We start from the raw sequence: 27,399 nt of genomic DNA, 5'->3' as shown, positions 1-27,399 counted from the left end.
ATCTTACAGTCACGCATTTCTGATTTAAAACACGTTTTTCCAACAGAAATAAAGGCTTCGGTTCGTGCTGCAGGAGGATCTGACTAGTAGCTCAGTATCAGGAAAAATTATCATTTAAGGCCCTGAGAGGGCGGCCTGTCTATGATGAACCGACTCTTCCGGCCGGCCAACATTCAATTAACACTCTGGTTTCTCTTCAGATCGCATAAATCTTTCGCCTTTTACTAAAGATTTCCGTGGAGAGGAACAATATGAGTTTCAACTAATTTTTTGACTGCCCTGCCTTACGGCGGGGCTTCCAAGCGTCGTAAAAAACAGATGTAGCTTTTAAACATTTGACTGTAACACGGTTGATATCCGATACCTGTAGAGTGGTTTCATGACTTTTTGTTCTATACTTATAGTTCAACAGCCAGTTGTATTGCTTGCAGTGCTGAAATTCCGTTGTAAATCGTTACCTGGTTCGTGTCGCCCTCTGGTTTGATATCTTGATAATTGTTATCGCTTTCACGACACCATCTGGCAACACACATTACAATAAAGCACGAGAAAAGAGAAAAACAACACAAACGAGTACATGAGGCAATACACTATTAAACGTGCTTGCTAGTAAGATCATGTGAGTCTCCTGGTTATTGTACGAGATCAACGCGTGAACTCTCAGTAGGTGACGTCATTGGGCGGGCTATTTAAGGAATGATTGCATACATCCCCCATGATGCACTTCTCTCTCGCTAGAGTAGTATGTCCAAATAAATAAACATCTTATAGTCACGCATATGTGATTTATTACATTTTATGTCATCACAAATAAAGGGGTGGTTCTTGTTGCAGGACGTCTGACTGGCTGCATGATTATAAAATAAAGAAAGTGAATATGATGCCCTGAGAGGAAAAGCTTTTCCTGATATAGGGTCTTGTCCGGCTCCTGTGTTTTTTAGTAACACTCTGGTTTCTCTTCAGATCGTATAAATCTTTCGCCTTTTACTAAAGATTTCCGTGGAGAGGAACAATACGAGTTTCAACCAATTTTTGAATTGCCTTGCCTCACGGTGGGGCTTCCTAATATTGTGAAAAGAAGATACAAGCATACATTAGGAATACAAGCGCACACTCGGTTGATATTGCGTGGGTATTGAGATGTTTACTAATAACATTCATGATAATCTGGTAGTTTCTCTGCCTGTGATTTTGCTTGAACTCTTTTTAATCTAAATCGTTTCCTGGATTGTGTCGCCCTCTGGCTTGATATCTTGATAATTGTTACCGCTTTCACGACACCATCTGCCGACACACATTACAATAAAGCACGAGAAAAAATAAAAACAGCACAGACAAACGAGTACATGAGGCAATACACTATTAAACGTGCTTGCTAGTAAGATCATGTGAGTCTCCGGGTTATTGTACGAGATCAACGCGTGAACTCTCAATAGGTGACGTCATTGGGCGGGCTCTTTAAAGGAATGATTTGCATACATCCCCCATGATGCACTTCTCTCTCGCTAGAGTAGTATGTTCAAATAAATAAACATCTTATAGTCACGCATTTGTGATTTATTATATTTTATGTCATCACACATAAAGGGGTGGTTCTTGTTGCAGGACGTCTGACTGGCTGCATGATTATAAAATAAAGAAAGTGAATATGATGCCCTGACAGGAAAAACTTTTCCTGATATAGGGTCTTGTCCGGCTCGTTTATTTGAATATTATGCTCTGGTTTCTCTTCAGATCGTATAAATCTTTCGCCTTTTACTAAAGATTTCCGTGGAGAGGAGCATTATGAGTTTCAACCAATTTTTTGATTGCCCTGCCTCACGGTGGGGCTTCCTGATATTGTGAAAAACAGATACAACTTGCGTTTGGAATACAAACTCACACTCTGTTGATATTGAGATGTTTACTAATAACATTCTTAATAATCTACTAGTTTTTCTACCTGTGATTTTGCTTGAGCTCTTTCTGATCTAAATCGTTTCCTGGTTCGTGTCGCCCCTTGGCTGCTCCAGCCGGTACGAGCTGGAAGACTCGGAGTGTCTCGAAAGTGAGGAAGAGGAAGAGATTTCAGGGAGACAGGTTCTACGTCTTACTGAGCAACAGCGCCTTCCTCGGACTGACGATCACTTCACCTGGCCGTGAGGACGCTGAAGGAGCAGGCGAGCAGGGAGTCCTACTACAACATCACCCGCCAATCAAAATCTGGCTACAAACATCTGAGCGTGTCATCCACCCCCTCCACCTGTATGACAGTGAAGTGTGGGATCCACTCACACCAGGATTACATAAAAGGGGGATAAACACCCCACAGAGACTCTGTGTAAAAACATCCTCCATGTACAAGTCGTGATAATGAAGTTTACACAGACCTGACTGTCCAGAGAGGACAGGCTCAGTGACCACAGCCTGGACACAGACAGACCTGACCGTCCGGAGAGGTATGGTCATATTGTAAATATCTTGATAATTGTTACCGCTTTCACGACACCATCTCGTAACACACATTACAATAAAGCACGAGAAAAGAGAAAAACAACACAAACGAGTACATGAGGCAATACACTAAACTATTAAACGTGCTTGCTAGTAAGATCATGTGAGTCTCTGGGTTATTGTACGAGATCAACGCGTGAACTCTGAATAGGTGACGTAATTGGGCGGGCTCTTTAAGGAATTTGCATACATCCCCCATGATGCACTTCTCTCTCGCTAGAGTAGTATGTCCAAATAAATAAACATCTTATGGTCACGCATGTATGATTTATTACATTTTATGTCATCACACATAAAGGGGTGGTTTTTGTTGCAGGACGTCTGATTGGCTGCATGATTATAAAATAAAGTGAATATGATGCCCTGACAAGCAAAGCCTTAGCTGATACAGGGGTTCTTCCAGCTCGATCAAAGACGTTAAACACTCTGGTTTCTCTTCAGATCGTATAAATCTTTCGCCTTTTACTAAAGATTTCCGTGGAGAGGAACAATATGAGTTCTAACTAATTTTTTGACTGCACTGCCTTGCGGTGGGGCTTGTAAAATTGTTGAAAAACGGATGACTATGTGATTGTGCTTTTAGTTTAAGATCTGTGGAGTAACTTATGCTCCTAATGAATAAGAAATTGAGTACTTCGAGTTATTTATTAGGTAGCACACTGACTTTGAGTAACAGCTCAACCATTTACATTTTTCAGGCAGCTGGTTTGTACAAAAGCTAAATGGGCTACCGAAAGCAGTTCTCTTTTATATCTGCAAAAGAATTGATGAATAAGCTGGGAGCTGGGGTGCAATCGAAACAGATTTATAAAAAGTCAGCTGGCAGTGGTGTTCAAGGCCTGGAGAATCAGTCACAAACCACTGCCCAGCTTCAGCAAGACTCAGACTTATGTGCAGATGGTACTTACATAATCGTGCTGGTAGGCAGACCTCCTCATCGACATCAGGCCCTGCATAGCAGAAAGCACAACCAGGCTCCCGCCTGCAGGCGAGCTGGGCTCTGCTCTCCATCTGTGCTTTGCTGTTGTGGGCCTGGCTTTGTGTCTGCTCGTGTGGCAAGACTCAGAGACCAACTCCCCCCCCCACCCCAAATCCCCAACCGTGGGGTCACATCATTAGAGAAAATGAAACGAGACAAGGTCAGCAGAAAAGGTAACTATATTTAGTCAGGAGCACGTCAGTTACATTTGTTAACCAAATAGAATACAAACCAGCTTTTTAAAATAAAAGCAACGATTCTGTGTTGTTTTTTTGTTTCAAATAAATATTGTGTTTCTTCTGTTACTCACAAACACGTGACATGACACACAATCAGCTGGACAAGACGGGGGCACACAGGGAGGAGAATCAACACGGGTTCCACCAGCGGCACAAGGGAACCCCCACATCCGCTGGGCTCCCTCTCGTAACCGAACCCTTAATAAGCCTCAAACAGGACTGACCCGGACAGGCGCTCGTTTCCCGAACACACCTGTATCTACCTGTGAAACGGAAAGTTCTTTAAAAAAGAAACTAAACAAAATTGTTTCCTGAACATATCAGAGGCTTCCTTTTCACCATTAATTAGTGTTTCATGAGTAATTGCAAGGTCTCCAAAAAAAAACACTCCTAGGTTCAAATCAAGCATCTCGTTAGTAAATTAAGGGTTTAATTAGGACCAGGGCTGGGAGACCCCCTGATTAAGTCACAGGAACCATAAACACACTAGTATCAGCACACAGACAAGTTAAGACTTCATAAGTAATGCCAATAAATGTAAACAGAGTAGTAATATCAGTAATAATGGGTTTAATGTTTTAGAAAGTGCACATCCTATAGTCACCTCCCTCAGGGCCTTGCTACAACAGTGCTGTACACTGTGATGCAAAAGATCAGCCAGCACACAAGCCACTGCAGGTCTTCACCCGCTATCCAGGGGCGGTACTGGGGTTACCGGTGCCTGGGGACCCCCCTTTTCCAACCGTCACTTTGAACACGCATACCATGACAACAGGTGTGGAGCTCTCTCGCCACACGCAGCACAAAAAACATGCTGAGCCACGACCCCTTCAGGTGGTCTGCCAATACTCATGGAAACACAGCGAAATCGGGAAACTCGGGGCCGACGGACTGCGCCAAAACTCCTCTCTAAAGAGGAAGAGGGGAGGCTCCTTTTCTGGGGGTGCTCTCACTTTCCCCTGCCTTCCTTCACGCCTTGCCTCATTGACGTCTTACGTTCACTCCTGCCTTCTGCACGGAAAACGTCGCCTGAAAATGGAATTTTGCAATTCCAGGAAAGGCGACCGGTTTCAGCCTGCTTCTGAAACTGGAAAGTCAGCTTCCGGCTTCCGAGGGTTTAAGAGCCGCCAGCGCCAACAGACGCTGGGTCATCCCCGTTATTTTAATTATTGCTCGCTCGCTGGGAAGTGACTCCCGCGACTCTGCTCCCAGAGGGAGGGAGAGAATGGGACAGCCCAGAGGGGTTCTCCCGACTCTGCGCCCAGAGGGAGGGAGGGAGAGAACGGGACAGCCCAGAGGGGTTCTCCCGACTCTGCTCCCAGAGGGAGGGAGAGAGAGAACGGGACAGCCCGGAGGGGCCCTGTGACTCTGCTCCCAGAGGGAGGGAGGGAGAGAACGGGACAGCCCAGAGGGGTTCTCCCGACTCTGCTCCCAGAGGGAGGGAGAGAGAGAACGGGACAGCCCGGAGGGGCCCTGTGACTCTGCTCCCAGAGGGAGGGAGAGTGAGAGAACGGGACAGCCCAGAGGGGTTCTCCCGACTCTGCTCCCAGAGGGAGGGAGGGAGGGAAAGAACGGGACAGCCCGGAGGGGCCCTGTGACTCTGCTCCCAGAGGGAGGGAGGGAGGGAGAGAACGGGACAGCCCGGAGGGGCCCTGTGACTCTGCTCCCAGAGGGAGGGAGGGAGAGAACGGGACAGCCCAGAGGGTCCCTGTGACTCTGCTCCCAGAGGGAGGGAGGGAGGGAGAGAACGGGACAGCCCGGAGGGACTCCCTAGCCCTAGCCCAGGCTAAAGTGTCTTTGCTCTTTGCTCAAGCTGATGGGTGCCCTCAGGTGCAGAGACTGGGACAGGCCTGGAAACATGCCACGGTGCTGGAATCAGACCCTCGACAGATGTTTGATCACCATGGCATGCTAGAACAGCGTTTTGGTATTCTCTAACAGCACTGTGGTATTCTAGAACAATACCCTGGTATTCTAGAGCAGCAATGTGGTATTCTGAAACTGCTCTTAGGCAAACTCCCACGCCAAAGAGACAGAAGTGGTGCCAGAATGGCCTGGTTCACATGTTCTGAGTTGTGCCCTCTGACTGAATGGCGTTGAGGTTTGAAAGACAGACAAGGTGCTTCACTAGTGAGCCTAGCACCTTGGTCTTCATCATCATAGCCAGGCCATAACCCTGCACTGAGACACAGTGAACACATGCCACACACACTTGGACACTCTCCAACATAAATACAGAGCGTACTCACGCACACAGACTCCCTGGTATAAACACACAAACATACAAAACCCTGCCCTCTTGGTTTCAGTATCAATTAGAGAAGACAGAAAGGTCCGCTCAGAGGTCCTGTCCCCTGACAGTGCACAGAGGGACAGCCATGACGTGAGAGCACCTGTGCCGCACACAGCGGCACTGAAACACTTCCCCTCCACAGCCCCCTGCAGAACCTTGCAGCCGGCGCACGTCGCCACCCTGTGGCAGGGTGAGGTAACAGCGCTGCCGGAACAACTCTCAAAGCATTCTGGGCCTGTGCCACCTGTCCCTGTTAATTCCCTCGCTCCCCCCCCAGAGCACTATCACCAGCAGTGATTTTGAGGTAATAAAGCAATTCCCTTTTCAAACAAGTGGGTAACTACAGCTCCCCCTGGTGGAGGGAGGGATTACCAGAATAAGAACAAGTAGCTCTGCATACAACAGTACAACTGTACAGCAGTCCTGTAGTCCACGACCTTGGACTGTATTCACCATGTGTAAATACTGGAGTGTGGGAGAGTACAGCAGCTGCACACACAGTGGGACGGTGCACAGAGTGAGACAAAAGCATGTGCAATCTTATTAAGACACGGTCATTTTGGAATCTACTTTTGAATTCTACGAGACAGCGGCTCTCTTCTGGTAAGTTGCAGCTGTTAATTGTTAAGACCGAAGGTATAACTCCCTCCTGCTCAGCCATCCCTCTCCCCCTGACACCCTACACAGCCCCCCCTCCCCCTCCCGTCCCCAGCAGGGCCAGCAGGTCCAGCAGGTCCAGCAGAGCTTCACGGCCCGCTCTGGACTCCTGGGCTAGTGCTGTTTCTTCCCAGAGATTCCTCTCTCCACTCTCTCTTACACGTCCGAACACACACTCTCACCAGCTCACACCACCCCCAGCCAGACACCAGCCCTGTCCGGCCCAGTCCAGGGTATCTCACACCTGGACACCCCCTGATCCAGGCACACCGCCCCGCCAGGAGCTCAGTCCGCGTGCAACTGTCCTGGCTCCCGGACTTGGTCGCCCCTGGCTCGGCTCGGCCCGGCCCGGCTCGGGTCAGACGCGTCCGTTTCCCTGCATCCCCTGGTCCAGGGCGCAGTGCTGGTGGGCGCTGTGCTGGGCAGCGGCTGTGGCTCCGTGGGCCGGAGGGTCAGCAGGGGCTCTCAGGCCACAGGACTGGCAGGCCAGTGTCAGCTGGCGAAGGGCATCCAGGGCCTCTGTCTTGGCACTGCGCAGCAAATCACACTGACCCTGGGGGGAGTGGAACAGGCAGAGTGAGGCTAACAGACTGAGACTGTGGTCCCTGAGCCTGTCCTCTCCGGACAGTCAGGTCTGTCTGTGTCCAGTGTCTGTGTCCAGGCTGTGGTCCCTGAGCCTGTCCTCTCCGGACAGTCAGGTCTGTCTGTGTCCAGTGTCTGTGTCCAGGCTGTGGTCACTGAGCCTGTCCTCTCCGGACAGTCAGGTCTGCCTGTGTCCAGTGTCTGTGTCCAGGCTGTGGTCACTGAGCCTGTCCTCTCCGGACAGTCAGGTCTGCCTGTGTCCAGTGTCTGTGTCCAGGCTGTGGTCCCTGAGCCTGTCCTCTCCGGACAGTCAGGTCTGTCTGTGTCCAGGCTGTGGTCACTGAGCCTGTCCTCTCTGGACAGTCAGGTCTGTCTGTGTCCAGTGTCTGTGTCCAGGCTGTGGTCACTGAGCCTGTCGTCTCCGGACAGTCAGGTCTGTCTGTGTCCAGTGTCTGTGTCCAGGCTGTGGTCACTGAGCCTGTCCTCTCCGGACAGTCAGGTCTGTCTGTGTCCAGTGTCTGTGTCCAGGCTGTGGTCACTGAGCCTGTCCTCTCCGGACAGTCAGGTCTGTCTGTGTCCAGTGTCTGTGTCCAGGCTGTGGTCCCTGACCCTGTCCTCTCCGGACAGTCAGGTCTGTTTGTGTTGCCCTGTGTCTGTGCATTGAGTCACTATTTATTATTTACCGTTTTTTAACGTACTGTCTACATTGTGTAGGATTGTGGGATTTATCTGTTGTACTGTGCATGTCCTGAGAGAACGGCACAAATAAGAATCCCACTGTACGTGTACAAATGGCAAATAACCTCTTCTATCTATCTATTCCTTCTGGACATTCAAATCTGTCTGCGTTGCCCTGTGTCTGTGTTGCCCTGTGTCTGTCTGTGTACAAGCAGTGATCGCTGCCTCTTTACGTCATTTGACCTTCAGCACAGTGATGTTCCAGGTGAAGCTCTCCACAGCCTTGCTGAGCTTGCGTTCCTTCAGCCCCTCCCTCTCCCCCAGCTTCTGGAGCTCCTCGTGAAATTCCATCCCTGGAAGGACAGAGATAAGATACAGACAGTTATATTAGGTTGCAGGCGGCTTCTGTGTCAGCTTTCAGTGGGTGCACTGATCAATATCGCCTGCAGGGGGCAGTCACGCCCTTCTGCTGAGGTCTCCGATGCCCAGTTGAGAGGCGGAGGTGAAACCAGCTGAGACAGCAGGCCGAGGTCTCCTGAATCCTCGCTTCCACGTCTGCAGCTCCAGAACAGCAGCTATCTTGACAAAAAATCGGCGTGTACTTTCATATTTTCCCCACTTATGGGCAATAGCTCTTGCCAGCTGGCACCCAAACCTCTCCGCGTCTGTGTGTGTGCGTTCTGTGTTGTGTTTACTGTTCTGACTGCTTCAGACACACGCCAGCTAATGAGACGCTCCTCGCACAGAGACCCAGGCCAGCTGTGCCTTCATTAGAGGGCTGAGCCTCTAACGAAAGTGCTTTTCAGAAGGCTGACTTTGCTAACTCTGCGCTTTTCCTTGGGCAAAATAAAGCATACAACAAGAACATGTTAAAAGAAATGAAAACGAATCCTATGATCAGGTTAATTGAGGTTTATGACTACCCAACTGGGATCTTGGCTGAATCAAAATCCAACGTGTGGGGGTCTTCTGGACTATTCCAACGGACTTGACTGACAAAAGATCTTACCCTGCACGTGTGCCGTGTGCTGACACACTCACTCACTGTGCTCACGCTGGCTGACACACTCACTCACTGTGCACCCTCTGACTGAAACACACACACTGTACACTCACTGACAGAAACCAACAGACACATACTCACTGTCTCTCTCACTGTGCACTGACTGACACACTCACTGTGCTCACAGAGGCTGACACACACTCTCACTGTGCACACACTGACATTGACTCTCACTGTGCACACACTGACACACACACTCACTGTGCACACACTGACACACACAGTGCACACACACTCACTGTGCACACACTGACATTGACTCTCACTGTGCACACACTGACACACACACTGACATTGACTCTCACTGTGCACACACTGACACACACACTCACTGTGCACACACTGACACACACACTGCATACACTGACACACACACTCACTGTGCACACACTGACTCAATTCAATTCAATTCAAGGTGCTTTATTAGCATGACCGATGGGTACAATCAGTGTTGCCAAAGCAAATGACTCTCTCACTGTGCACACACCAACTCACTGTGCACACACTGACACGCGAACAGACAACATCTACCTGACACACACACACACATCACAGTGATCCAAACACTGCCAGCCCCGCTCCCCCCTCACCGTCTCTCTGCACCTGGGCGATCTTCTCCCACACGCCGTCGGCGTTCTCGATCAGCTGCTTGTGCTCCGCGATCATCTGAGAACCACAGACATGGCCATCATCATCATCATCATCATCATCGCCGAAACGGCAACAGTCAGAACGCCTGGCCCTTCTACGAGAGGGGGGGCGGTCTCTATTCGCCTCGTTCTGACAGAGCGCGCTATTGCCCCGAACGGGACGCGTCTCCCAGCGAGCTCTGCAACCGCGGGCTCGTCTGCTCTCTGCGATTAACGCGCGCCATTCGGGTTTATTTCCTATCAAAATAAACTGCTCCGCGATAGACGTCCTACAATGAGTACACACTCCCACAACCCATAAAAGTCTCCTCAAGCACAAGCGCTCTCTTTCGGGCGATGGCCCATTTTCAATCGGAGCGCGCGGACTGCTGGGGCTGGATCTGCCACGCGGACGAACGAGTCAGAGGAGAGCTGTCCGAGGCCCGAGAACAGGAGCCACTTCTCCACCTGCTGGAGGAGAGCAGGAGCCGGAGCAGCTGGATCCAGCTGTTCCGATGCCCGGATGCTCTCACTCCGGGGGGAGGACGCGGCGGGGCTCCGCGCTAATTGGAGCAGGATCCTTAAAGGACCCTAAGGGATGTTGTGGAGTTCGGGGATTGTTCAGACGCAGCAGGCACGGGTCGGGAACAGCGCTCCCTGGGCTCCCTCTTGCGGGCAGGGAGTTATGGGAAGCAGCCATTACTGTCGCTATAACCCGCGTCTGCTTCCAGACCTCCCAGAACTTCCCTCATCTCCCAGCTGGACCGGGACGGAGAGGGACGAGCCCCAGGATGGCCCGACCGGCTGGCCCCAGCTAGTGGCAGCCGGGAGCTCGGCTCTGGCGCTCTCCGTCTGTGCTGCCCAGCCCTTGAATTCAGAGCTGAAGCGTTCCCACGCTGACACCTCTCCCGAACCCTCTCCCCCCTCCCCCCTCCCCTCTCCCCTCTCTCCAAGTCGCAATCGTTCTCAGGCTCCCTGCTCCCACACTGCCTGTCGGATGCAATCTTATTAGCAAAGGAGAAGAAGCTTGACACTTACAGCTGCGTTTTCAAAAGACCTAGAAGTGGATGTCTGGAACACAGAGCCCAGCCACGGTACTGAATCTGACACCCTGGCGCCTTTCAAAACACAGCTGCAGGAGCTCCTGAGATCAATCGGCCACTAGCAAGCAGGGGAACTAGACGGGCCGGGCCGTCTCCTCTCCTTCTTAACCTCTTGGGATCTTATAAATATTCAGGATTTTTGCTAAATAAATCAAATGGACCTGATTGTCTGAGAACAGTGGCTGCACATGCACAGCAGTGAACAACGCTGTTAAAGAGACAAGTGAGACAAATACATGTGGTTAGAGCTGAGGCACAGGCATAGAGAAAGAGAGGCAGTGTGGGCTGGTGGTTAGAGCTGAGGCACTGGGAGAGCGAGAGGGAGTGAGTGTGGGCTAGTGGTTAGAGCTGAGGCACTGGGAGAGCGAGAGGGAGGCAGTGTGGGCTAGTGGTTAGAGCTGAGGCACAGGCATAGAGAAAGAGAGGCAGTGTGGGCTAGTGGTTAGAGCTGAGGCACTGGGAGAGAGAGAGGGAGTGAGTGTGGGCTAGTGGTTAGAGCTGAGGCACTGGGAGAGAGAGAGGGAGGCAGTGTGGGCTAGTGGTTAGAGCTGAGGCACTGGGAGAGAGAGGGGGAGGCAGTGTGGGCTAGTGGTTAGAGCTGAGGCACTGGGAGAGAGAGAGGTAGTGAGTGTGGGCTAGTGGTTAGAGCTGAGGCACTGGGAGAGAGAGAGGGAGGCAGTGTGGGCTTGTGGTTAGAGCTGAGGCACTGGGAGAGAGAGAGGGAGGCAGTGTGGGCTTGTGGTTAGAGCTGAGGCACTGGGAGAGAGAGAGGGAGGCAGTGTGGGCTAGTGGTTAGAGCTGAGGCACTGGGAGAGAGAGAGGGAGGCAGTGTGGGCTAGTGGTTAGAGCTGAGGCACTGGGAGAGAGAGGGGGAGGCAGTGTGGGCTAGTGGTTAGAGCTGAGGCACTGGGAGAGAGAGAGGGAGGCAGTGTGGGCTTGTGGTTAGAGCTGAGGCACTGGGAGAGAGAGAGGGAGGCAGTGTGGGCTTGTGGTTAGAGCTGAGGCACTGGGAGAGAGAGAGGGAGGCAGTGTGGGCTAGTGGTTAGAGCTGAGGCACTGGGAGAGAGAGGGGGAGGCAGTGTGGGCTAGTGGTTAGAGCTGAGGCACTGGGAGAGAGAGAGGGAGGCAGTGTGGGCTAGTGGTTAGAGCTGAGGCACTGGGAGAGAGAGAGGGAGGCAGTGTGGGCTAGTGGTTAGAGCTGAGGCACTGGGAGAGAGAGAGGGAGGCAGTGTGGGCTAGTGGTTAGAGCTGAGGCACTGGGAGAGAGAGGGGGAGGCAGTGTGGGCTTGTGGTTAGAGCTGAGGCACTGGGAGAGAGAGAGGGAGGCAGTGTGGGCTAGTGGTTAGAGCTGAGGCACTGGGAGAGAGAGGAGGAGGCAGTGTGGGCTAGTGGTTAGAGCTGAGGCACTGGGAGAGAGAGAGGGAGGCAGTGTGGGCTAGTGGTTAGAGCTGAGGCACTGGGAGAGAGAGAGAGAGGGAGGCAGTGTGGGCTAGTAGTTAGAGCTGAGGCACTGGGAGAGAGAGAGGGAGGCAGTGTGGGCTAGTGGTGAGAGCTGAGGCACTGGGAGAGAGAGAGGGAGGCAGTGTGGGCTAGTGGTTAGAGCTGAGGCACTGGGGGAGAGAGAGGGAGGCAGTGTGGGCTAGTGGTTAGAGCTGAGGCACTGGGAGAGAGAGAGGGAGGCAGTGTGGGCTAGTGGTTACAACGAAGGGATGGGTTATTACTTTTACTTACTTATCTTAGAGGACCATTTAGTGCGCCTCAGGGTATTTACCGTGTCATAGGCAGTGAGCAGTTTCCGTGTGGTGTCCGACAGACTGCCCAGTGGTTCCAGGCAGGGGTACCCCTCCTTCAACACCAGGGTGGCACAGGGGGGACCCTCTGGAGTCTGTAGCCGCGGCGCCAGGCTCTGAATGCACTGCTTCAAGTTGGATGCTGGGGGGAGCCCACACAGCTCCTTAAAACACAATGTGGCATTCTGCACAGAGACACACAGAGAGGGAGACAGAGGAAGAAGAGAGGCATCAATGTCCAGCACAGCCCTTCCCAGCAGCCCTGACTCCCGGTGGGCAGACACACGTCCACGGCAAGGCCTCTCTGAGAAGGGGTTAATTCTGCCCCTCCGTTCCGGCCTTGAACGTGTGTGCATGTGTGTGTGTTTGTGCTGCTCTCTGCGTGTTAATTAAGCAGCAGAGTCAGTTGGGGACAGTGTTGTGTAATGGAGAGGAGAGGAGGGGGGGTGCAATTAGGGAGACAGACAGTTGATCACCCAGCTGGAAGGAGAGCAGCTGCACAGGACAATTAAGCATTGCTGAAGGCCTGCCTGTTGTCTGTGTGTGTGTCTGTGCAAATGCCTTCTAGGACCCCCCGGTGCTCGATGACCAGTGTTTAGGAGCACCTCTGCTCCCCGCTGTGTGAAGGCTGCCCTGCTGCTTGGACAGCTCCCCTCCAAGCCCACCTTTGCTCAGGTAGCAAACCTGGAAAATGAGAGCTGACTTCCTGTCTGGAAATGTCTGGATAAGACTTTAGAGGCAATATGTAGCGTCAACCAAATGAACAGAATGGATTTTTCCTACACTGAAGTATAAAAATGGAAGCTGTCTATGAGCTGCGTGTTGAGGTTCTGACTGCCCTGTGTCTGACCTGCGTGTTGAGGCTCTGACTGCCCTGTGTCTGACCTGCGTGTTGAGGCTCTGACTGCCCTGTGTCTGACCTGGGTGTTGACCTCTCCCTGCTGTGTCTGACCTGCGTGTTGAGGCTCTCCCTGCCCTGTGTCTGACCTGCGTGTTGACCTCTCCCTGCCCTGTGTCTGACCTGCGTGTTGACCTCTCCCTGCCCTGTGTCTGACCATGTGTGTTGATCTCTCCCTGCCCTGTCTGACCTGCGTGTTGACCTCTCCCTGCCCTGTGTCTGACCTGCGTGTCGACCTCTCCCTGCCCTGTGACCTGCGTGTTGACCTCTCCCTGCCCTGTGTCTGACCTGCGTGTTGACCGCTCCCTGCCCCGTGTCTGACCTGCGTGTTGACCTCTCCCTGCCCTGTGTCTGACCTGCGTGTTGACCTCTCCCTGCCCTGTGTCTGACCTCTCCCTGCCCTGTCTGACCTGCGTGTCGACCTCTCCCTGCCCTGTGTCTGACCTGCGTGTTGACCTCTCCCTGCCCCGTGTCTGACCTGCGTGTCGACCTCTCCCTGCCCCTGTGTCTGACCCGCGTGTCGACCTCTCCCTGCCCCGTGTCTGACCCGCGTGTCGACCTCTCCCTGCCCCGTGTCTGACCCGCGTGTCGACCTCTCCCTGCCCCGTGTCTGACCTGCTTGTCGACCTCTCCCTGCCCCGTGTCTGACCCTCGTGTCGACCTCTCCCTGCCCTGTGTCTGACCCGCGTGTCGACCTCTCCCTGCCCTGTGTCTGACCCGCGTGTCGACCTCTCCCTGCCCTGTGTCTGACCCGCGTGTCGACCTCTCCCTGCCCTGTGTCTGACCCTCGTGTCGACCTCTCCCTGCCCTGTGTCTGACCCGCGTGTCGACCTCTCCCTGCCCCTGTGTCTGACCCGCGTGTCGACCTCTCCCTGCCCTGTGTCTGACCCGCGTGTCGACCTCTCCCTGCCCTGTGTCTGACCCTCGTGTCGACCTCTCCCTGCCCTGTGTCTGACCCTCGTGTCGACCTCTCCCTGCCCTGTGTCTGACCTGCGTGTCGACCTCTCCCTGCCCTGTGTCTGACCTGCGTGTTGAGCCTCTCCCTGCCCTGTGTCTGACCCTCGTGTTGACCTCTCCCTGCCCTGTGTCTGACCTGCGTGTCGACCTCTCCCTGCCCCGTGTCTGACCTGCGTGTCGACCTCTCCCTGCCCCGTGTCTGACCTGTGTGTTGAGCCTCTCCCTGCCCCGTGTCTGACCTGCGTGTCGACCTCTCCCTGCCCTGTGTCTGACCTGCGTGTTGACCTCTCCCTGCCCTGTGTCTGACCTGCGTGTCGACCTCTCCCTGCTGTGTCTGACCTGCGTGTTGACCTCTCCCTGCCCTGTGACCTGCGTGTCGACCTCTCCCTGCCCCGTGTCTGACCTGCGTGTTCTCTCGCAGGTCGGTGGCCTCCCTCAGGGGGGTGGCGGCCGGCCGGAAGGCCTCGTCCAGAGGGCGGATCCCGGTGTGCCGCAGACTGACGTGCTCCCGGCTGCGCCGCGCCCGGCGGACCGACAGCCCCCGTCTCTGCGCCTTGCCGCCGCCGCGCCGGTTGGTCACAGCCACGTGCACGAAGAGCGCGGCGCGGGGGAGGGGCTCCCCGGTGAGCGACAGCAGCGGCACAGTGCGGTACCCCGGCTGCAGGCACTCGAACGCGATGGTGTACTGGCCGATGAAGTCGTCGCCGATGTAGTCGTCGTCCAGGACCACGAAGCGCAGCAGGGCCAGCTCGGGCAGGTTCACCTGCGGACGGACACGAGCCCTTCAGTTAAAAGACATCAGCACCACCACGTTAAAAGTCGTCACTGTTATTGCGACGAGCTGCGTGGGCCCAGCTCATACTGATCAAGCACGTGTTTCATTCCACTGCCTGTTAACAAACACCTTTTACATGTCTTTACCCTGGCAGGCCAGGCTCTTACAGGCTCGGTGCACGAGGGAAGGCTTGTCCTGCTGGACACACGTTGGCGTCTCCAGTTTTGGTTCCAACTGGAGAAGCCGATTAGACAACCAGCCCCGCTGCCGGACAGCCGGCTGTCTTCAGGCTCTGTCGAGCCGAGCCCGCCCCCTCCCTCCCGACCGACCTCACCGTGAACTCGAAGGTCTCGTCGAACAGCGGGTCGTCCTGGTTCTGGGCGGCGGTGCGGGTGCGCTGCTCCGCGCAGTCGGCCGGGATCCCGTGCAGCTCCAGCACCACGTAGGGGTCGATGACCTCGCCCTTGGCGCCGGCGCCCTGCGGCTTGGGGAAGCTGTGCCCGCTGATGACCTTGACGCGCAGGGTCTGCGGCGGCACCCCGGGCACGCAGCCCTGGGAGTTGGCGCTGAAGTAGGAGACCTCGTCGCGCATGACGGCCGGCCGGAGCACGTAGCCGCAGCCGCCGTTCGGCGCGAAGCGGCCGGCGTGCAGGTCCATCATGGCGCCCGCCGTCTGGAAGTTCATGGCCACCAGCTGGCACCCGCACTTCCAGAAGTCCTGCGGGTTGGGGTTGCTGGAGTCCAGGCGGGCGGGGCTGGGCCGCACGCGGCTCAGGTGGCGCTTGGTGTAGGCCACCAGCTCCCCCGGCGTGTCGCTGGCCAGCCGCCGCGCCACGCCCTCGCCCAGCGAGCACAGCGCCCAGCCCGCCTCGGGGCCGGGGCCGGCGGGCGTGGCCGGGGGCGAGGGCGTGGCCGGGGCCGGGCAGGAGCTGGAGTAGGCGCGGCTGCCGGCGCGCGCCACGGCCACCAGGTCGGACAGCTCCCGCCGCAGACGGAGGCGGCGGGGCTCCGGCGGGGGGGGCGGCGCCACCAGCGCCGCGCCCGGGTCCCCCTCGCCCTGCAGGGTCAGCCGGCGCCCCGCCCGCGCCCCGGCCTCCTCCTCCTCCTCCTCGTCCGACACCTCGCCCTCCGAGCCGCCCTCCTCCGGGGGCAGCTTCTTCCCCACGAGCAGCACGCGCCCCCTCAGCTGCTCGGGGGAGGGCAGCGCCCCGGCGCCCGCGCCCGCGCGAGGGGCGTACAGCCGCCCGCCGAAGGCCTCGCGCAGGAGCCGCGCCAGCGCGCGCTGCTGGCCGGGGGAGCAGCGCTGGCGCAGGTACAGCAGCAGGGGGAAGGGCGAGGAGAGGAAGGCGTACTTGTTGACGACCTCCAGGGCGCTGCGGAGCCCCACGGGGGCCACGCTGGCCCCTGCTCGCTGGTGCTGCTGCTGGTGGAGCCGGTCCCCCAGGACGGGCTCTCCGCCCGCCCCGTCGCTCGCCGCCAGCTCCAGGCAGCGGCAGCCCAGTTTGAGGGCGCGCACGAGCCCCGCCAGGTCCAGGGCGCCCTGCGCCTGGTCCCCCACGAGGTGGCTGCGGTGCGAGGTGCTGATGTAGTAGTGGGACAGGGGCAGGCCCATGTCCTGGCACACGCGCCGGTGCTCGGGGTCGAACAGCTGGCACTCGGGCGACAGCAGGAAGCGCGTGAAGCCGTCCACTCCCAGCAGGCCGCGCTCCCGGCCCTGGGCCGACGGCTCGTGGCGCCGGATGATGTCCAGGCAGGTCTCGGGCGTGGCCAGGGCCAGGCCCTGCTCCGTCTCCAGGAAGAGCCGCAGGTCCTGGGCGTCCAGGCTCTCCCGCTCCTTGGACAGCTGCGCCAGCAGGAAGTAGACGTCGGGGCGCGTGCACAGCTCGCAGAACGCCTCCTGGAACTCCTCCAGGGTCACGCGCGAGGTCAGCTTCTCCTTCTGGCACTGGATCTCCTTGAACTTCCGGCGCACCTGGGGGAGGAGAGAGAGGGGGTGAGAGGGGTGAGAGAGGAGTGAGGAGAGAAGGGAGTGAGAGAGAGAGGAGAGTGAGAGAGGGGAGTGAGAGAGAGGGGAGTGAGAGAGTGGAGAGAGGAGTGAGAGAGGGGAGAGAAGGGAGAGGAGTGAGAGAGGGGTGTGAGAGAGAGAGGAGAGAGAGAGGAGTGAGAGGAGTGAGAGGGGAGAGAGTGAGAGAGAGAGAGGGGAGAGGATTGAGAGGAGTGAGAGAGAGGAGAGAAGGGAGAGGGGTGAGGAGAGAAGGGACCAGAAGAGAGGAGGGAGGAGAGGAGTGAAAGGAGGTGAGAGAGAGGGGAGTGAGACAGGAGTGAGAGAGAGGAGAGTGAGAGAGGGGAGAGAGGAGTGAGAGAGGGGTGAGGAGAGAAGGGACGAGAAGAGAGGAGGGAGGAGAGGAGTGAGAGGGGTGAGAGGAGTGAGAGAGGGGTGTGAGAGAGAGGAGTGAGAGAGGAGAGTGAGAGAGAGGGGTGTGAGAGAGGGGAGAGTGAGAGAGAGGAGTGTGAGAGAGGAGAGTGAGAGAGAGGAGTAAGAGAGAGGAGAGTGCTCGCAGTGCCCGCTCCAGTGCTTCCCCACGCCGACCCACCCTGGTCTCCTTGACGCCGGGGCACAGCCGGCAGACGGTGCCCACCGCCGTGTCCTCGGGCACGATGCCGAAGCCGTCCTCGTCGGCGCGCCGGAACTCCTCGGCCAGCCAGGCGGCGCGCATGGCGCTGCCCGGGCTGCCCTCCAGCGCCTCCCCGCCGCCGGGGCCCGGGTGCGAGAGCAGGAAGCGCAGGCCCGTCACCCAGATGTTGGCCACGTCGGCCGACAGCGCCGCCAGGTCCAGCGACTGGTAGCCGTCGCCGTGGATGATGGAGAAGGCGGCCTCGTCGGCGAGCTGCTCGGCCGGGCCGTGGTGCCGGAAGGTGTCCGTGCTCTTGCCCGTGCGCACCTCGCGGATGCTGGCGATGTCCAGCCGGGCGCGGTCCCCCTCCTTCTTGGAGGGCTCCCAGCGCAGGCAGCGCAGGTCGGGGTCCAGGGTGTAGAAGCGGCTGTAGAGGCGGGCGTTGGGGCGCACCTTCTTCAGCTCGCAGCCGCACTGCATGAAGGCCAGGCAGTCCGCCGCGCTGCTGACCTTCTTCTCCGAGGGCATGCTGCTGAACGACACCGTCTTCTTCCGGCTGCCCGCGGCCTTCTGGGCCTGGGGGTCCTGGGGTCGGGGGTCAGGGGTCAGGGGGGAGCAGGAGAGGGAGAGGGAGAGGTACGGTGAGACCGAAGCGGTATCGAGCGGACGGCGCTGGTCCCTCACGGCCCCGACGGGCATCGCCGTGGCGCCGGGCACTGGGGCAGGAGGAGACAGCGGAGGAGCCTGTGAAAACCCGCGGAGAAGCGCGACACTGGTGCTGGAAACACACTCCGACTTTAGGCATCAGCCCGCCGTGTGCGTTTCAGCTGGCGTCAGCCACAAACACCCCCAGAGTACCCCAGTGTACCCCAGAGAGCTGTAGTAGGACCACCTGCACTTACGCGCTGATGTCAAAATCCTGGAGCCTGGCACAGTTAGTAAACTAGGAGGATTAGTTAGCACTGTAAAAGCTGAAAACCCTAACCCCAAAATTCGAGACTGGGGACACACCAGACAGCTGCCGAGTAATGCAGAGAAGCGCCGAACCTAAGACTGAGGGGAAGTGCACTGAGAACTGGGAACAGGAGGCAGCTCTCCTTTACACAAAGGGCGGTGGGAGAGTGGAACAGGCTGTTGAAGCCGATACTCTCGCTTCTCTCAAGAAACAGCTGCAGGAGAGAGCCTCTGGTCAAGTAGCTACTATTAAACTATTAAACAGGCCTGATGGCTCCTTCTGATTGTGACTTGTTTTTTTGCCAGCTGACCTCCCTGCTACTCTTGGGTCTTCCTGGCGTGCAAAGCCTGAGCTCTCCCTGCCTGCACGCAACACATCCGTTTTTCTGCAAAAGCTGTTCTAGAGTAACCGCACATTAAACTTCAGCTGCTGTGCCTGTGACCCAGGGCCGGCTCTGTTCCAGCCCAGTTTCTGGCTTTCCCGGGCCGTTAACCCTCCCCCCTCCCAACACGTCGCGGCATAATCGCTTCAAAATCAGAAAGGCTCAAAGATCAGAGTTGTTAAAATACTGGCGATTGCACATTTTCCCCAAAAAAATCTCCCGCGCTACAATCTCTCCAGGAAGGGGTGCCAACTGATACCCAGCCTGGTCCCAGCCACCCCATTCCTCAGAGTCAACCGGCAGGCACGCAGGAGGGAGGGGGTCATGCTGTTTCTGGGTGTCCGGGGGTTTATTTTGTGCGGAGAAAGGTTCCAAGCAAGACACCATTCACCCCAGCTCCTGTAACTCGTCTGGCTGCTTGTAGCCAATAGACCCGGGAATTTCTTGAAAGCGACCAGGGTGTTGGCATCGGTAGCTTGTTCCCCACTCCCACCACACTTTGTGTAAAGCAGTGCCACCTTTCCTCTGTTTCTTTAACTGGCTGGAGCGCGGAAAAGCCCCCGAACACCATCCAAAACGCCACCAACACGGGGCTCTCTGGGCTCCGCAAGGAAACTATTCATTGGTGATTAAATCTAAATGTTTCCTGCCTTGCACACAGCCGCCTGCCCCCACAGCTCGCCTGCGCCACAGACACTTTCTCCACGAGCGAGCGGCGACTCTCCCCGATCGCTATCGGGACTCTCCTTGTTGGGGCCACGGCCTGTCTTTGCACGTCTGAATGAAACCAGCAGAAACAAAACAACCCCTCCCCTCCTTCCAAAAAAATAAAACCGCTTGGAAAAACATCTGTTGAGGAGGTCACGTGGTGTGCCAGGAGCTCCAGAGCCCCCCTGCCCCTCCTCCGTTCGGGCTCAGAAGAAACATTCTCCCCCCCGACGTCAAACACACGCTGGCACACTGAGGGGGCTGTGTCCCCAGTCAACCCCTGCACCCCAACCCCTCCCCGTCCTCCGGCCCCTCTCTCCCCCCCTGGCGGGGCTCCCCTGCGCCCCCAGACTGGCCAGGCCCCATCGCTGTCCTCCGAACAGGGTGGGAGAGGTGGTAAGCAGACCCCCTGATCGCTGCTCATCCAAAACAACAGCCACCTTTGAGGCGTGCTTTTCACATGAGTACACCGCCTGGCTAAGAAGGACACACTTTCCAAATTCTTACGTACGCATTGATGTTTTATTATATATATACTGTACGTATGTTGCATTGGATTGAAGAAGATACACTATAGAAACATGAATCACAGGACACAAGTGGAAATAACAGAGCATTCAAAACTTGCTTATTTACACAAAGCGTGGTGGGGGTGTGCAACAGGCTGCTCAGCCCTGTTGTTGAGGCCGAGATCGAGACGCAGATGGACGAGATGTTGGGATAGCCGCTCACTTTCAAACCGAACGGCCCCTCTTGTCTGTGACCTGTCTTATGTAGGTAATGTAGCCGTACCAGCTTGGTCATGGTGCATTGCACTGATCCAGCAGACACAGTGGTAATGGCCTGCTGGCGAAAGGAAAGTTGCAGGAGGTGTGGACACATGGGCGAAGGCGACACCTCGGATTTCTAAACCACACCTGTCTTTAAAAACGACCTGTCGCCACTGCCCGCCCCCCCCAGGATGGCCAATCAAGGCGAGACACCAGGGCCATCCGAGAGCCATCTCCAAGCAGGAGTTTCTCTCCCAGCAGGCTGTCTTGCCCTGCTGCCCTGCGCCGAGGAACCTGCCCCAGGGCTCTCGGGGTGCAGCAGGACCTCTGTATCCCTGGAGGCGAGAGGCTGAGAAACGCAGCCCTGCAGGACAGTCTGGAGCTCTGAGGGGCGGGCGCTGGGGCAGCTGATCTCCGGCGGGCCCGCAGGCAGCTGCAGCCGGACCGGTGCTCCACGCGGGCCGGGCCTCTCGGGTCGGCGCTGCGAAACCATGGCAACGTCCGCACCCCCGAGCCGGGCTCTCCACAGAAGAGCCGATCTCTTAACGCACAGATCTGGCTTAAAAGGGCATGCGTCGCTTTTAATCCTTTAATCTCTCTGCCGAGTGGGTTTTTTTCTCCTTCTCCCGCGCTGCGGAGGAGCCGCCCGGCCTGAGAGTCCGGGAGGGAGGGAGGGAGACTGGACGGCACTCCAGGGCCCGGGCCCGGCTGCGAGTGGATTGTTCTGAACCACAGAGGGACACTGGACAGAAGCCGAGACCGACCACCTCTCACACAGCCTGGGAGCAAACGCCTGTGCACACGTAGCGCCACTCACACATCGTACCGACCAGTCTGGCTCCTGTAGCTCCGCTCACAGGGCAGGGCAGCTCCCAGTCCCGGCTCCAGTGCAGTACTGGGAACACTGGGAGCTGTGGGGCAGAGCGAGAGCAGGGGGACGGAGCTCTGATGTAAACACCGGAGCGAAACGTTCAGAGGCTCACGAGTGCAGTAAAGCAGAACGCACGGGCCCGATTGGCATGACACGCCAGATGGAAAGCTACCCTGCAGGGCAGGGGCGTTGGTGAGCGTGACGCAGCTCCACCGGGGCGGGCCCTCACTGGAGGGAGTCTGCAGTTCCAGCGTTACCATTTTAGAGAGGGATCTGGAACACACAGCCAGTAAATAGCTCCAGGAGTCGGGAAATCAACCGTTGCATAAACAACCTTCCACACGCCTGCCGCTGCTTTCAAGTCAGAAGCGACAGCTCCCGGGCGGCCACTGGGGGGCGCCTGAGCACCCCGGGTGATGGTCCTCGGACCCAAGTCTGCACCAGCTCCCAGGAGAGGATCTCAGCAGCCTGCCCAGGACAGGGGTCTGGGGACATGCCCAGCGCTGCCCGGGACACGGGACACGTAATAACCATAAAAATAATGATTTCAAAGGCCGGGACAAAGCGGTGAAAAATCAGTGGCGGAAGAGGACCGGCCCTGCGGTGAAACGGGCTCAGCGATACCGGGGGCAGCGCGAGCCGCGGGCGTGGGGTGGGCAGCACCGCTAGTGCGCTGCGGGACCCGGCTCCTGCCACCTCTACACCGCCCCTCCGCGCAGCGTTAGCGCCCTAGCGCCCAGCTCGAGAGGCGTTAATGACGCCTTCACTGGGCTGCAGGTGTAGGGCCCTGGGGAGGAGTGAAAATATTTTCATCCACACCCCCACTCTCTCTGTCACACACACACACACCTAGAGAGTCACATCTAGAGGGGCGGTGCTGATGCCGATGGCATGAAATGAAGATGGAGAGCACATGGCTCAGGCTGGAGTGTATCTGGGTCACGGCCGCAGCTCAGATCTGCCCTGTAATGGAGAGTGCTCACACTCCCAGCCACCGCAGTCAGAGCCAACAGCTGAGGAGGGGAGAGGGAGGCAGTGTGGGCTAGTGGTTAGAGCTGAGGCACTGGGAGAGAGAGGGAGGCAGTGTGGGCTAGTGGTTAGAGCTGAGGCACTGGGAGAGAGAGGTAGAGGCAGTGTGGGCTAGTGGTGAGAGCTGAGGCACTGGGAGAGAGAGAGAGGGAGGCAGTGTGGGCTAGTGGTGAGAGCTGAGGCACTGGGAGAGAGAGAGAGGTAACAGCTGCAAGGCTTTTGTTTTGCGTCTTTAAAATATGCATAGTATTACGTAATTTAATTTGCTTATGTAACGTGTGCGAGCCCCCCATCACAGCCCAGCCCCTCCCCTGAGAGATGAGCTGCAGTGCTCAGTGCTCAGCCTGTGCAGGGCCAGCCTCTCCCACAGACCCTGCACCAATATACGAACTCCCAGCCTCCAGCAGGATGTGCCTTCCCCATGGCAAACACCAGGGAGCACAAGAAGCATCGTGGGAATGGTAAACAGCCATATATTCCCACATTGCGTGGAGTCCACACACACAAATACAGAGCTGCACGGGCCTTAAACTGCACTGCCTCCCTGCCTCTCTTCCTGTGCCTCTGCTGTGAACTCGGAGCACTGCCTTAGTGCTGGAGGAGGCGCCACCCTTCAGACGAGAGCTCCAGGCTACTGGGTCATTAAAGGACCCAGGGCTCAGTCTGCAAGACAAGGGGTCCCGCTAAATTCCACCGGCGGCTTGTACTGTCCAGACACCTAGAGGAGCACTGTCTCACTCTCCCTTGCCAGGTGTTCAGTACATGCTCAGGTGTTCCCACTGCCAGGTGTTTAGTACATGCTCAGGTGTTCAGTACATGCTCAGGTGTTCCCACTGCCAGGTGTTCAGTACATGCTCAGGTGTTCCCACTGCCAGGTGTTCAGTACATGCTCAGGTGTTCCCACTGCGAGTACTGGTGTCAAGACACGCTCAGGTATTCGCACTGCCAGTACTGGTGTTCAGTACATTCTCAGGTAGTCCCACTGCCAGTACTGGTGTTCAGTACATGCTCAGGTTTTCCCACTGCCAGTACTGGTGTTCAGTACATGCTCAGGTTTTCCCACTGCCAGTACCGGTGTTCAGTACACGCTCAGGTGTTCTCACCGCCAAGCACATTCTCCTGGACTCGAGAGTCGGCCAGGGTCGAGGGGCGGGTCACCACATGCCATCCTCATCCTCTCCCAGGAACAGTCGCCCCTGCCCCGAGAATCTCATCCAGCGGCCAGGGTACCCGCTTCGACAACGGGGCAGGGCAGCTCGCTCCACGCTCGCCGAATTCCCCGTGTAAAGAGAATCCCTTGCCTCGGGCTCTTCCCTGTCGTTTCCACTTGCTCAGTGCCTTCGGGCGCCTGTATCCTCTCCGTCTCGTCAGGGCAGAGAGACGAGGAAGGCTCAGTCCTCCAGCCCGGCAGCGCAGGGCGCTGCGTTAAGCTGCAGAATGCAGCCGGCTGCCCTTGTCTGGTCCTCTGCACCCCTCTGTGCTTCCTGACAGCGTGACCCCACCGTGCCCACAGTGCCTGGCACTCCCCGGCTCCTGGCAGCGAGAGGGCGTGGCACGTGGTTCTCCTTGGTCCGATGCCCGGGCCAGAGAGCGCCCCCCCCGAGCAGGAAGAGTCACACTTCCGGCCCCGGAGAGGTCGCAAAGGCGGCGTGCCTCTCCCCGTCTCCCCGCCGCAGCGACAGGGGAGCCTGAATTTCAATCCGGGATGCGGGGTGCGCCCCGAAGCAGAAAGGCGACACCGCAGTATCGCCGTGGAAACCGGAGCCTTGCCGACAAGGGACAACGGAGCACATTGTTAGCGCCAACACGCGCGCGCGCGCGCGCACACACACACACACACACACACACACACACACACACACACACACACACACACACACACACACACACACACAGCGCTGGACGTCTCGACAGACTGCGGCAGGACAGCAGGACCTGGGGGAGCCCAGGGTCCTCTCAAGGTTCGGAACCGCAGTTTAAAGCTAAAGTTTTAAAGGCTACATTTCCTGCATTTTTAATGTTGATCTCCAAGGGCAAAGTGACAAGAGAGAAATAAAACTGACCGCCTTCGGAGCAGTGATCGGCAGGGGCAGAGCGAAAGAACTGGAGCCGAGCCCAATCGCAGGAGCAGTCTCGGGAGAATCTGGGCTCGGAGAGATGTCTTCAGTGTGGAACGCCAAGCAGGGATTGCAGGGCTGAGCTAGGCTGATGCCCCCTGCTCATTATTATACAGAGGAGGGCAATGCAATATTGGCGATGCCTAGAAGGCAGTGACCCGACCTCCGACCCCCACAAGGCCCTGCTGAGGGGCCCCCTCAGCCTCGGAGCCCCACCGACACCAGCCAGCCCCAGGACAGCACTGCTCCAGCACCAAGCCACTCAACACCACCTCACACAAACAACACAAACTGGAACAACACGCACAAGCCAGGTATCTGCCCAGGGTGAGAGACATCAGACCCTGACGAAGTACTGGCTCAGGGACTGTAGACAGGCCTAGGCTCTCGATACTAGGCAACATGGGGAGACCCGGCTATCCAGAGAGGACGGGCTCGGTGACCGCTGCCTGGACACCGAAACCAGGCAACACAGACAGCCCTGACTGTGCAGAGAGGACAGGCTCGGTGACCGCTGCCTGGACACCGAAACCAGGCAACACAGACAGCCCTGACTGTGCAGAGAGGACAGGCTCGGTGACCGCTGCCTGGACACCGAAACCAGGCAACACAGACAGCCCTGACTGTGCAGAGAGGACAGGCTCGGTGACCGCTGCCTGGACACCGAAACCAGGCAACACAGACAGCCCTGACTGTGCAGAGAGGACAGGCTGTGCTCCAAGCAGGGAGAAGCACAGATGCATTTTATGCTACACTGCAAGAAAGACTTCGGGATTAGACAAACATCCTTCATCGAAATAACAAATCTAAGCCCAGAATTCCCACACCCGCCAGCATCAGGACAGCCTCCAATGCTGCCGGGAGAGAGGGGGGAGGGAGCTCAGAGCCGCAGCCCAGTGTGTGAGGAACAGACACCGAGCCTCCCAGATGAGCACGCTTCATTGTTGGGACTGTCCTGCTGTTAGTAACACTATCTCCTTGTTCTGATCGCCGAAACTGAACCCGACGACGGGCCTCACCTGGGGCCCTTCCTCGGTGGGGCGTGAGAGAGGGGACCCCCGATACCGAGAGCGAGCCCGGCGCTGTCCTGCCCCAGGGCCCGAGGCGCACTGCCAGGAGAGTGTTTACTCTGTCTGGGTACAGGCTGTCACCTGGGCAAGACTCATCACCTCATGTCAATAACATGTCTGCAGCGCTCCAGGGAGAGGGACAGAGGGGGACAGAGAGGTCAGGACTCTCCGCAGGGTGCCGGAGGGGGGTCAGTCCAAGCCCCGCCACCGGACCCCCGCAGAGCTGACCGCAGGACCTCCGCTGCCGTACAGGCCAGCCCGATTATTCGAGGATGACATCGGAGACGCCTGCTCAGAGGAAACTCCGCACAGGCAGGTGCCCGGCAGCAGGTGCTGGTGCTGGAATCATTGATCGGGTGGGTCACAGATTTTAACCCAACTCGGTGCCGAGGTCTTTGATATCAGACACCCGTCGGACACAGCCAGCCCTCTGAGCGATCAGGCTGAGCCGGGCCGGGACTGGGTTTTTGACAAGGCTCTCGGCCCGATGGGTCAGACAATCGATCGATGAATTGGGCTCCTAAAAGGAAGGACGCAGCAGACGACATCGAGGAGCAGGATCCATGTTCAGACACCCTACACTCTGCTTTAGTGCCGGCCTGCAGCTACAGTCGGGCCTACAGTATGTTAACACAGCAGAGGGAGAGGAGATCGCAGAGAACGTGTGGGTCTCGGCTCAGCCAAGCAGCCACTGAGCTGGGGATGTGGGGTGCAGACAGTGGGGTGGGGGAGTCTCGCTGGTCTGCCCCAGAGGACCGGTGGATTTCTTTCTCTTGGAAGAACAGATGGGTAGATTAGCCTTTTGTCTTTTACTGGGCTGTTTAATTGGATTTACTTCTACATAGATCTGGGGGGGGGGTGGATTTACAAAGCCTTTACAAAAAAAAGACAAACCCTTGGCCTTTCAGGCAATGTCTTGTTTGAAAGACGCATCTTATCGAGCAGGTATAATACAATTATTAGCTCCTGTGTGACGTGCGTGCTGGCTTGATTCGATTACCCAGCTAACCTAGTCTATAGTCAATAGGCTGCATAATAGGGGCACAGTCAGCCTCCACTGGAAAAGACTGTTACCAGGGGACAGGAGAGGCAGAGGAGAGAGGGAGAAACAGGAGAGAGAGGGAGAAGGAAAAGAGAAGGCTGCACTCTCCTGGCTTGACTGTACTGTGTGAGACTCTTCTGGACTGCTCTGGTGTGAAACGGCAATGCCCAGTGCTGCCCAGTCTCTGCCAGTCCCTCTCGGAGACCCGGGTGGCACAGTGCCGAGCCCAGGTGTCTGTGGACCGAGCGAGCGGCACCACGCTCTCAGCCCCAGGGCGGGAGACAGCGGGCCTGAAGGAGTGATACCATCAGACACCCTCTCCACAGAGAAACAGGAAGCCACGGGGCTGCAGGAGCTGAACCTGTTCAATCACGACCAGGGAAGACTCCCGATACAAGTACACAAACTCCAAACACCTCACAGGCACTGACAAGTCTGCCCAGCGGGCGTCTTCAGGATCGACAGCAAGACAAAAGGGGGCAGTGCAGGGTGTTCCCGAGAACAGGAAGCGCTTCTTTACACAAAGGGTGGTGGGAGCATGGAACATGCCATGCTGTGGAAGCCAGACCCAGCCTGCGCTGTTTCTACCAAGGTCTAGTGTTGTCAGCTCCTGCTGTGCCGTGGCAGCTGTGTGTCTGCGTGCGTGCACGTGCTTGTGTGTGTGTGTGTGTGAGTGCGTGCGTGCGTGCGCCAGGCTGGCCGCA

The 27,399-nt window shown here is 56.9% G+C and overlaps 1 protein-coding gene and 4 non-coding genes across 5 annotated transcripts in view; 4 read left to right on the top strand and 1 right to left on the bottom strand.

Annotated features, from left to right (window-relative positions):
* Positions 1-180: 180 nt before the first annotated feature.
* On the top strand, positions 181-297 carry LOC138242103 (U5 spliceosomal RNA). Its single transcript, XR_011191358.1, has one exon. It is a non-coding gene; the product is annotated as a U5 spliceosomal RNA (small nuclear RNA).
* Positions 298-943: 646 nt separating this feature from the next.
* On the top strand, positions 944-1,061 carry LOC138242116 (U5 spliceosomal RNA). Its single transcript, XR_011191371.1, has one exon. It is a non-coding gene; the product is annotated as a U5 spliceosomal RNA (small nuclear RNA).
* Positions 1,062-1,714: 653 nt separating this feature from the next.
* LOC138242115 (U5 spliceosomal RNA) lies at positions 1,715-1,831 on the top strand. The gene has a single exon (XR_011191370.1). It is a non-coding gene; the product is annotated as a U5 spliceosomal RNA (small nuclear RNA).
* A 1,083-nt stretch (positions 1,832-2,914) lies between these two features.
* On the top strand, positions 2,915-3,028 carry LOC138242109 (U5 spliceosomal RNA). Its single transcript, XR_011191364.1, has one exon. It is a non-coding gene; the product is annotated as a U5 spliceosomal RNA (small nuclear RNA).
* Positions 3,029-3,633: 605 nt separating this feature from the next.
* Positions 3,634-27,399, bottom strand: part of plcl1 (phospholipase C like 1) — a 29,671-nt gene continuing 5,905 nt past the window's right edge. The window contains exons 2-8 of the mRNA XM_069196463.1: positions 17,731-18,336; positions 15,471-17,108; positions 14,765-15,124; positions 12,488-12,691; positions 9,575-9,650; positions 8,165-8,274; positions 3,634-7,214 (exon numbers count right to left, since the gene is read on the bottom strand). Coding sequence (XP_069052564.1) covers positions 7,020-7,214; positions 8,165-8,274; positions 9,575-9,650; positions 12,488-12,691; positions 14,765-15,124; positions 15,471-17,108; positions 17,731-18,336 — 3,189 coding nt within the window. The 3' untranslated portion in view covers positions 3,634-7,019. The remainder of the gene's footprint in view (positions 7,215-8,164; positions 8,275-9,574; positions 9,651-12,487; positions 12,692-14,764; positions 15,125-15,470; positions 17,109-17,730; positions 18,337-27,399) is intronic.

Source organism: Lepisosteus oculatus, chromosome 12, assembly GCF_040954835.1.
Source record: "Lepisosteus oculatus isolate fLepOcu1 chromosome 12, fLepOcu1.hap2, whole genome shotgun sequence".
Classification (NCBI taxonomy): Eukaryota; Metazoa; Chordata; class Actinopteri; order Semionotiformes; family Lepisosteidae; genus Lepisosteus; species Lepisosteus oculatus.
The sequence above is the reverse complement of the archived record's forward strand: the minus strand, read 5'-3'. Positions and strand labels throughout refer to the sequence as shown.